The sequence below is a fragment of the Heterocephalus glaber genome, unplaced genomic scaffold (genome assembly GCF_053883595.1).
Source record: "Heterocephalus glaber isolate CG9 unplaced genomic scaffold, H.glaber_assembly_v1.0 deba00001569, whole genome shotgun sequence".
Classification (NCBI taxonomy): domain Eukaryota; kingdom Metazoa; phylum Chordata; class Mammalia; order Rodentia; family Bathyergidae; genus Heterocephalus; species Heterocephalus glaber.
Window position 1 is genome coordinate 8201965 of NW_028258354.1, and position 11153 is coordinate 8213117.

At 36.4% G+C, this 11153-nt stretch overlaps 1 protein-coding gene, 1 long non-coding RNA gene and 1 pseudogene across 11 annotated transcripts in view; 1 reads left to right on the top strand and 2 right to left on the bottom strand.

Moving 5' to 3' along the window:
* Usp15 (ubiquitin specific peptidase 15) overlaps nucleotides 1-1004 on the top strand; it is a 121736-nt gene extending 120732 nt beyond the window's left edge. For all 10 annotated transcript variants that reach the window (XM_004861137.4, XM_087192348.1, XM_004861138.4 and 7 more), the window contains one exon: nucleotides 557-1004. In XM_004861137.4, coding sequence (XP_004861194.1) covers nucleotides 557-739 — 183 coding nt within the window. In that variant the 3' untranslated portion in view covers nucleotides 740-1004. The remainder of the gene's footprint in view (nucleotides 1-556) is intronic.
* LOC147823723 (uncharacterized) overlaps nucleotides 1-11153 on the bottom strand; it is a 115371-nt gene that overhangs the window by 85884 nt on the left and 18334 nt on the right. The window contains exon 2 of the long non-coding RNA XR_015443413.1: nucleotides 4048-4113. This is a non-coding gene — a long non-coding RNA (uncharacterized LOC147823723). The remainder of the gene's footprint in view (nucleotides 1-4047; nucleotides 4114-11153) is intronic.
* Nucleotides 5075-7570, bottom strand: LOC101711001 (eIF5-mimic protein 2 pseudogene; annotated as a pseudogene).

Genomic DNA, 11153 nt, shown 5'->3' on the forward strand with positions numbered 1-11153 from the left:
CTAGAATGACAGCTAGAATGGGAAATAGAATGGTAGAGGATTTATGGTAGGGAAAAAATTTTGTATTTTTTAATGTCAAAGAGAAAAGTCTAGCAGAGAAGGACTCATCAAAGATACAATGATTAAAAATACTCAGCACTGCCCCCCCAAAAGATATACAGTGATGTTTGATGGAAAATATTCTTCATACAGTAGGAAAAGTTAGAACAAACACAGGATGAAACTAGTATGAGGTAGATGCTCACCTTTTCCTTAGACGAAAAGAAAAAAGGCATAAAATTCTATTTCATGTTAGACAGACTAGGTTAAATTAGGTTCATTGCATTCATTTCATCATAACAGAAGAGGATAAGATATTTTAATTTTAGCTACCATTCTTCCTTTATATATAGAAATTATCTTATAGTCAATTTTAACAACATCTGCTTGACTAGATGTGGTTTTCTTGTTTAATTTATGCTTTGTCACCAAAATTGGTTGCCAGCTAAAAATTAATATATTTAGTATGATCTTTAAGAATCATGAATTTTCTAACACTGTTTGTTTGTTTTGACAGTCCAAAGCAGCATATGTACTCTTCTATCAGAGACAAGACACTTTCAGTGGAACTGGCTTTTTCCCTCTTGACCGTGAAACTAAAGGTGCTTCAGCTGCCACAGGCATCCCATTAGAAAGTGATGAAGATAGCAATGATAATGACAATGATATAGAAAATGAAAACTGTATGCACACTAATTAATGAAAGTCCCAGAAGCCATAAAAGAGAGACTTTCTTGTTGGTGGTGTCTATGAAAATGAAGTTACCCACCACATTAAAACAAAAGTCTGAGATGGGGAGTTTCAGATAACCGAATGTAAATCCTTTATCAGATTTTAACTTGTGCAGTACTTGAAGTGAAACACAATGAAAACTTTAACAGAAATTGTCTCTTAATACATTTACAGTCTTGTATTTACAAGCTAAATATATATAGGAAATCACAAATAAATCCCTTTTAAGTTTGCTGCTGTTTTGATGAATTATGTTTTCTTTAATTTTTCGGATATGAGTTAATTGATGACAAATATTAAATTGGTGGATGTTGGTCATTTATTTTGCTCTAATAATACTGCAAGAAAACTATTACTGAACTTACTTTTTCGATAACTACTTCATGTACATTAGGCTGCCATATAATACTATATTTAGCTGCAGTGTCAGTGTGACATAGATACTGCAGTAGTATTCATGGAAAACCAAATTTTCAAATCTGTCTCTAGTAATCAGTATGGGCCAATTAAAAACCCAAATCATGATACAAGAAACAATCGTGAAAAAGTAGTTTCCTTTTGTGTTATCATTAAAAGTCTAGAATATTCATCTTACTGCCACTATGGAAACAGGTTCTAGATTTCACAATCCATCTAGTCATTTTTCAGTTACATGTAAGTGTTTTTTACTAGTAGGGGGATCTGTTCTTTAGACATTTAGTTTTGTTTTGCTTTAAAATGCGTATCTTTAATCTGGTGTTGGTCTAAAATTTAAAATTTTGCTGTTTTTCTCAACCCCATTTTTGTGTTAATTTGACAACGTTCAGCTCTCCTAATTATTGTAATATAAGGACAGACTCAATATTATTCTGTACCATAGTAATAACTGCATCAAGCTTAGATGAGAGATTTTTTTTTTCATATACTAGCCTTTAAATCAGTGGCTATAAAGGTAGGTCCGTTTACTAACTTTCTTTGTGTGTTCCTGATGGAATTCACCATAGCCTTACAGCTTTTCTCAGAAGGTAACTTGTTATAAGAGAAATGGCACTTGCATGTTCCAGAATCAGAACCTGTACAGTATATAAAGCATACAAACCTTGAATTTGATTTTAGTTCACTACATTCAAGGATCCAGGATGCCAAATATATGTATGAACATTTGAAACATTTTCATTTGCTGCTTTTTTTCCCTTTGATCTAGTTAAAAGAATGTATTGTGGATTGGCGTACAATACTGCCTTTAATAGAAAATCTAAATGCTGGGGCACATTTCACATATTGACTACCTGAGAAATTGCTTTGTGTCCCACTGTTATTAAAGCAAAAAGTATAATGTTCTTCACTTGAACTAATCAAATACAATAGATTATAAATTGTGTATTGTAAATAAAAGTTCACTCTGTGAGTGCACATTTTTGGTAAATTATTTATTTATGTTAGCATTTAAAAGTAAAAAGAAAAAAATGCATTTGACCAGGATAAATGAGGTATGTTAAATCGTGGCTTTGCTTTATGCCTTGATATTAAAGCTGGTTTTTCATCCTGGTATTTTAAAAGCTGCTTTGGGTTTTTTTCTTTTTTCTTTTCTTTTCTTTTCTTTTTTTTTTTTTTTAATGTAAACTAACCTCTTGCATGATAGAGGTTAAAATTTTGTCGCACTTGGGTTCACTTGAGTTTACATTTGAAATGTGCATGTTTATTTATACAGATTTCAATAAAGCTATTCAAGGCCTTATTTAGTCTTTTATTTCTTACTCTGAATCTTTTTTGAAAAAAACTATTTTATGGATAGATGACTGTATACTACACTAGTTATAATATAGTTAATACTGAAAAGGGAAGCATGTCAGAGCAAAGTGAATCCAAATATTAAGGACATGTTTTAAAGTTGATTTTTTTTATCTTAAACATTCATTCATGACACATTTATGCTTCTGCCAAATACTTTCTAGAGCTTGGAGATACAGCAGTGAATCTGTCAAACTCAAATATCATTTTCAGCTGCAAAAATAAACTTTAAAAATAGTTCAAAAGGATAATACTCTAGTTAAAGGTAAATAACATAGGTAATACTGATAGTATGAATGTAATCTTTATTAGTTGTTTCTTGACCTATAAAACAATGATAACAATAACAACTAGCAATTATTGAGCCTTTACCAGGCACTATATTAAAATGTTTATATGCATTATCTCATTTTATACTACAACAGCTATGTGATAGGGACATTTTACATTGTTATTATGTTGTAGAGCCAGTACAGTATTCTATGCCCAGATATACACTACCTCTAAGTATGTTATAGTGTCTGCTTCATAATGTGTTGAGAGCTCAAATGAGATCGTAAGTTTTATGCAAAAGAGTTTTATAAACTGTATGGTATACTCAATACTGATTTCTAAATGAAACTCCAAGTTTCAGGGCTTTTTTTTTAACCTATAACTTAGTTTTAATTAATCTTCATGTAAAAGTTGCAGTTTGGTGCTTTATTTAAATATTTCGTTCTCTCCTATAATCTGTGTGCTTTTAGTAGTTAGTTTATAGCCTTGCAAGTTTTTTTCTTACATATCCAGTTGTAAATGTATATTATATATCATTTTTTATCAGTTTTTTCTAGTGAGAAATATGTGTAATAATTTTGTATGCATTCTAAGTTTAGAGCATCTCAATTGAATATGTGATTAATTTATACTTGCTATATATCAAGTAAAAGTATTTCCATATAGATCAAATAATAAAATTTTCACTTAAAATGAGTTAAGGGGAAAAAACTGAGTTAACTGTATTAAAATTTTTATGTTACATAGAATAGGTTCTAAAGTATCAGAATTGGGAAGATAAAATCATTATTTTTGGTAAATACATGCATTGGAAACATTTGCCCTCCATCCTGCTGTGGCCTATGTCAGCTCTGCCATGGAGCCTGGAGTTTGTCAGGGTAGTGGAAAAAAAAAGAATACTAGGTTATTAAGGGTATTCAGAAAGTGAATACCATTCAAGGAAGGGCAAGAGTTGTCATATTTTGGACTAGCGTCTCAAAAGATAAGCAGAATATCAGTCAAATTGGTTTGGGTATTTTTTTTTTTTTTTGGCCCTAGAATGTATAGCAAATGTAATTCTACAAAGCTACTAAAAATATAGCCATTGCTTTGGCAGTTGTTCTTTTTAATAGAAATGCTGTAAAAATAAGACTATTCACTTTATATATGCACAAGGTCAAATATTTTAAATGTTTAAATTGTTTGGGCATTTATATTCTGCTGCAGAAAATCATGCTTAAATTTAGTACTTACAGGCTGGGGATTTAGCTCAGTGATGCTGCTGCCTGCCTTTCAAACAGAAGGTCCCGAGTTCGATTCCTGGTACCCCCAAAAAAAAAAAATTTTAGTATTTAGTTTGCTATTTTTTTCCCCTCGTATCAGGAACTTGTAGCTCATCCTATATAATTTGACAGTAAGGAAAATTTCATTTGCTGTGACCTTCACTAAGGTTTGTTGCTAGCTAGAGTTAAATCCAAATACATAAAACAATAAATTAAAAAACAGGCCAACAATCTTTCCCATAATATGTATTCTTAAATTCTTCTGAGTGATGGTAAAATTCTTAACATTTCCCAAACTGCTGTTTTAAATCTTACATATCACCTGTTTTTATCATTCTTAGTTAAAATCTTTCAGAATTGCTAAACTTTGTAACATCTCAAATACAAGTCTCATTAAAATATTGGTTTTACAGTATTTTCTAAAAGGAATATTCTAGGTTAACAGACATTCTAACTCATTACTCCTCTGTTCATTGATTCTTAGGTATGCTAAGTGCAAATAATTTAGACTCGTTAAAAGTATTCTGCGTTTTAGCCTTGTATATGTGCCTGGCATTCAGTAATTCCTGTAAGTAGTGAAAGCATTTAATTTTCTTTCTAGTGAGAACCATCTGTTATATCCAGCAGTCAATTTTTTTTAAATGTCTGAAGAGTTCACCCAAATTAATCCATTTTATGCCCATTTAACTATTTTCCCCAGAAGCACAAGACCTGCAGGTCATCATTTTGTCACTGAACTTCATAATAATATCACAAAGGATTATCTTCTTTTTCTAATTGTATTATGGTAGACTGTCAGGGACTTGAACATTTACATAGGACATAGTAAATATAAGTTGGTTTAGAATTGTTCTCATTAGAGAAAAAAATGGGGAAATCAATAATGTATATAAATTTTTTTAAATTCTTTAGAGCCTCCTTAAATACTGAGTAACTCTGGTAAAGCTATTACTCTATTTATTGAACCATATATCTGTTATAGATTCAAACCATAACCATCATTGATCATGGGTATTTAGTGTTTTTTAATTTATCTATGATGTAAAGAGCCTTATAGCAGATGTTGCTGAATCCTTTCTTTAACCAAATTCTCATAATGGCTGTGAAGAATGGGTGGCTTAAGTGTCCCATTAGCCAGAAGAACACTAGTTAAAAGAGCCAGCTTATTCCTTTCTGAAAAACCCTTTAAAAAAAGAGCAGTAGCTTTTTAATTTAATCTTCAGAAGCCTTCTCCAGGTAATTGTAGTACCTGAGCAAAGGCTTGATGGTTTCTAGGTTTTCGTGTACTGCATACACGTAGACATCTGTACACATCACACCATCTGCCAATGTTCCAGCTGAGGCCAAAATTCCCTTCACCACCAGAAAGTCCAAAGAGCATTTCTGCATATCAGAGGTCAAGTTTTGCTCCAGAAACATCAAGAAACTTGGTTACTGCTTCCATATCAGTATCAGTTTTAGTTAAGCCTTGAATAATAATAATACCGTCTTAAAACTAAGTAGGGTCAAATCTCACTTTTTAATCTCTCTGATTTTAAAATGCTGGCCTGACAGTCTTTGCTTTTGCTGTTTTTGATTATTCACAAAAGTCACCTGAATTTAAAACAAGAACCAGCTAGCTGTTACGTGGTAGCATCTCCTTTGCCTGGATTAGTTTTTACAGCCATCAAATGGTACCAGTCTCTTGTGAGGACTGAGTTCATGGTTGTAGAGGCATGACCTCTTGTTACTCCTTTTTTTTTTTTTTGGTACCAGGGATCGAACTCGGGTCCTTGCGCTTTCGAGGTAGGAGGCAGAACCACTGAGCTAAATCCCAGCCCCAGGCATGACCTATTATAGACTCAAAAATGTTCTATCATTGCTCATAAAAGACACTTTTTTTTAAAGTTACTTAGCACAGTTTCACATTTTATACATTTAGAACCTGGGATGTAGCTCAGTGGCACTGTGCCTGCCTGGCAAGTACAAGGTCCTGAGTTCACTCTGGTACCCAAAACAAAACAAACGACCTGGAATCAACAGGCTACAGATGCAGGGATGGTGATGGATAATTCCAGTCCCAATCTAAAAGCCTGGCAACCAGGAAAATGGACAGCATATATTCCAGTACCAAATCCAGCAGGTTTGAGATTCAAAAAGCCAGTATTTCAGTTTCAGTCCAAATGCAGGAAAAGACCAGTGTCCCAGTACAATGCAATCAGACAGGAGGAATTCTTAACTAGGGAGGTTAACCTTTGTGTTTGTATTCAGGCCTTCAATTGATTGGATGGGAGCCATCAATAGGGAGGACAATCTGCTTTGCTCAGTCTTTTTAAGTGTTAATCTCATCCAAGAACATCCTCACAAAGACCACCAGAATAAGTTTTACCAAATGTTTGGACAACCTATAGCCCTGACTAGTAGATAAATAAAAGTAATCATCATTCCCATCCATGTACATAAGAATCAGGCGTTAAACCAAAATTCTGGGCCTACCACTTTTCTGCAAGTTACTTCACCTCTCTGACTTTCACTTCCCTAATTTATAAGCTAGAGCAGCTCTGGAATTGCCTGCCATCTAAGGAGGCTTGAAGTGAGCAGTCTTAATTATAAGGGAATAATGAAACTATTCAGACTGTGTATTTGCTTAGTAACCATTAGTATTTTAAACAGTATTTTTCTCAGTATACACAGTTTACCTGTGGTGGAAGGCTATTCCAATCAGCTTTCTTTATCAAGAGAGCAGAGTAAAAGTAGCAGTTAATCCACATAGATTACCTGTTAACCTAGTGTTTGAGAGAAAAGATAAGATTTGGCCCTATCCAATACCTTACCTTCCATCAGTGTTCAATTTAACAACCTTGGAATGTCATATATTTGTGCCACCTGCTTTATCTCTTACCTCACAAACTCCTATGTGCCTTTCTCAAGACCCACCCCCAAAATACACTTATTTGATGTTCTGTTTCATCACTTGGCACCTTGGACTATATATTAGGTGTCTGTCTTCCCCCACTAGACTGAGTCATCCAATGGAAAGTAGTAGTGTAAAACAAAATATGTTTCCCTAAATGCAGTGACGATTAAATGAAGAAATGTTCTCAATGTATGAATCCTCACAGTATTTGTTGTGATTCTGCTTTATTCCTGACATTACTGAATACATATTTCTTAAGTTTTAAAAGGAAATTTGCCTTATGAATGTGCCTTAAATATAGATATAGGAGCTGTGGGCATAGCTCAGTAGTAGAGACCTTGCCTAACATGCACAAGACCCTGGGTTTGATTGCCTCGCAAGGGGTGTATGTGTGTGTGTGTTCCTACTACAATAACATTCTAAATTCAGTACATTTGTGACACTTGTGTAATTTAAATTTAATGTAATTCATTTCATTTGTATTGTGTTAAATTTTTCTTACAATGAAAACAATATTGCTCGTATTTCTTGCTCCAGTTGGAGAATGTCCTGAATTCCCACTTGTCCAGAGATCTCTCACACCTGAAATTTCTGGCATTTTTCCATAAAGAAAATAGCCTTTGACTATATAAGGCCAAGCATACCTTTTAAAATTGTGGATCCCCACCCTCAACATTTATCTGCTTAGAACAGTTATCCAAAGATCAGGGATTTATTGATTTGGGTTCTTTTCCAACGAAGGATCTATATAAAACATTAAAGGGTTTGTAGATGAGGGAAGAATTTTATTAAAAGCCCTTTCTAAATGCAAATTAAGAAACCCTGGTTCTCTTCCCTGTCAAATTCAATTACCACAGATACTGTCTGTTAACCACCTAGTACTCATACTCTTTTTCTATTAGCAGAGCAAGATATCTACCCATTTCCATGTGACTAGGGATGAGAATTGATTGCATAAAGTCAGTTTTTCAAAAGTAGTCCTATTCTCCTTGCCAGTTTTTAATTTGAGTTTGGGCTTATGACCTGTTATAAGCCAACGAATCCAGAAGAGAAGTCTGCTGGCATAGTTGAGATTTTTTTTTTATTGCCTTATAATGAAAATTGGGAAGAAATGGTCCTTCATCAGCTCTTTCTACATGTGAGTCCTAGAATTGCAAAGTGGTATCTTCGAGACAGGGATTGTAGAATGGAGTTGTGCCATTTTAACTTGATCATGTTCTTTCATCTTATTGTGTCTGCTATCCAAAATTATATTACTCTAAACTGGGAATACCTCCTTCTATTCCTAAAACCAGTTACAAGCTTTGACTCAGGATATTTGAACATTAAAAAAACAAAAACTTTTTACTCTTCTCACCTGACTCTTACAATTGAAACCCAGGGCTTTATAGAGTTTTGTGAGGATTTTGTTTTGTTTTGTTTTTTATTTTGTTTTTTCTTTTTGGTACTGGGATCGAACTCAGGACCTTGCACTTGCCAGGCAAGCGCCAGAACCACTGAGCTAAATCCCGGCCCTCTTGTTTTGTTTTTTAAAAGGATCTCATTAAGTTGTTCAGGCTAGCCTCAAACTTGAATTTGCAATAATCCTGCTGCAATAGTAAGAAGGGAGACTATCTTTTAAAAAGTTATAATTATGATACAAAATAACATCAAGTGGGCCAGGGATTTAGCTCAGTGGTTCCGCCGCCTGCCTCACAAGCTCAAGGACCCAAGTTCAATCCCCGGTACCAAAAAAGTAAATAAATAAATAACATCATGGCATGTCCTACCGAGGTCCTGAGTCGCACAGAACACGCCTAATCAGCCCGCTGCAGACAGGCCGGTCTGTGCACGCCCTACCGAGAGGTCCTGAGTCAAGTGGAAGACGCCTAATCACCCTGCTGCAGACAGGCAGGTCTGCCCACACCCTACCAAGGTCCCCAGTCACAGGGAACACAAGCCGAATCAGCCCGCTGCAGACAGGCAGGTCTGTGCACGCCCTACGGAGGTCCTGAGTTGCGCAGAAGACACCGAATCACCCCGCTGCAGTCAGGCAGCCACCTGATTCCACACTACAAAGACGCAGAGGACACCAGACCACCAGACAAAGGTACGGAGTCCCACTGTTCCCGGCCCAGAGGTAGGGGCTTCTGAGCCTTCGTCCCACTGCTCCTGGTCCAGAGGAAGGGGCATCCCGTTCACCATCCCTCCTGGTGCTCCCAGCCCAGAGGAAAGGGCTTTTGGGCCACCTTCTGTCCCACTGCTCCTGGCCCAGAGGAAGGGGCTTCCAGGCCACCGTCCCTCCCACTGCTCCTGGCCCAGAGGGAGGGGCTTCTGAGCCACCATCCCACTGCTCCTGGTCCAGAGGAAGGGGTTTCCCGGCCACCATCCCTCCTGCTGCTCCCAGCCCATAGGAAAGGGCTTTTGGGTCACCATCCCTACCGCTGCTCCTGGCCCCTGTCCCACCTCACCCAGCTCAGAGGAGGTAATCTGTGCAGGCGCTAACAGGCCCCCGCCCCAGTCGAAATGAGAAAACACGTAAATAAGTCTCAAAACCAGACTTCCAGATCACCTACAGCAACCCCAAAGGGAAAGGAGATGGAACCCTCTGATACTCAACCACCTGGACCCACTGAACTGGCAACAAAAGGGGATCTGGAAAAAATGAAATCAGAAATAATTTCTCAGATAACAGGAGAAATTGTGCCCCTAGTGCAAGACATGATTCATAAATCTAGAGAGGACTTCAGGAACATGATGGAATCCCAACATAAGAAACAAATAGAATCCATAAAACAGATGCAAATAGATTTCCAGGACATGAAAAACTCCATTGAAAGTCTACACAGCAGAATGAGCCAATGTGAGGACAGAATTTCAGATATAGAAACTAAGATTGCAATTAGTGACCAGGAAAAGAAAAATTGCTTCAAAATTATAAGGGAACATGAGAAATCAATCCAGCAGCTGCTAGATGATGCAAAAAAGAATAACATAAGACTGATTGGGCTCAATGAAGAAACAGGAGAGAGTGCAGATGACATAAAAAATCTCTTCACAGAAATAATGGCAGAAAACTTGCCAAGCAGGGAAAAAGAGCTTGACATACAAATAAGTGAGGCATATAGGACTCCAAATAGCCTTGATCAAAAAAACTCTACACATAGGCATATAATTGTTAAGATTCCAGAAACACAACAGAAGAACAAAGTTCTCCAAGCAGTCAGAGAAAAGAAACAAATCACATACAAAGGAAAGCCCATCAGAATCACAGCAGACTTCTCAACACAAACCATCAAGGCAAGAGCTTGGAGTGACATATTCCAAGCCCTAAAAGAAAACAGCCTCCAACCCAGATTGATGTACCCTGCAAAACTATCTTTCAAAATGGATGGAGAAATAAGATACTTTCATGACAAAGAGCACCTTAGGAACTTCGTGAATACCAAACCAGCACTCCAAAGAATTTTACACAATAGCCTAGGAACAGACATTGAGGATCACAACCCCAGGAAGCAAAGCAGAATGAACCCATCTGGCATGACAAGAAATTAAATGGAAAGGGGAAGAACCCAACAAAAAGAAAAAGTCATGGCAATGACAAGTCCATACGTTTCAGTTATAACCATCAACATTAATGGTCTCAATTCACCAATCAAAAGAAATAGACTGGCAGAATGGGTCAAGAAGCAAAATCCAACAATATGCTGCATACAAGAAACACACTTAATTCAAAAGGAAACTCAAAGACTGAAAGTTAAAGGGTGGAAAACAATACTGCATGCGACAGGAACCCAAAAAAAAGCAGGAGTAGCTATCCTCTTGGCAGATCAAGTAGACTTCAAACCAACACTACTAAGAGAGACAAAGGAGGACACTACATCCTTGTAAAGGGAAGAATCCAAGAGGAAGAGATGACAATCCTAACCCTAGCCCTAACCCAGCAGAAATCCAGAGGATCATCAATACCTACTTCCAGAACCTATATGCTAATAAGATGGACAACACAGAAGAAATGGACAGATTCCTAGGTACATATGAATTACCAAAGTTGAATGAAGAAGACCTAAAAATTCTGAACAACCCAATATCAACCAATGAAATTGAAAATATAATTAAAAACTTATCAACTAAGAAAAGCCCAGGCCCTGATGGTTTCACTGCTGAATTCTACAAGACATTTAGAGAGGAACTGCTGCCAC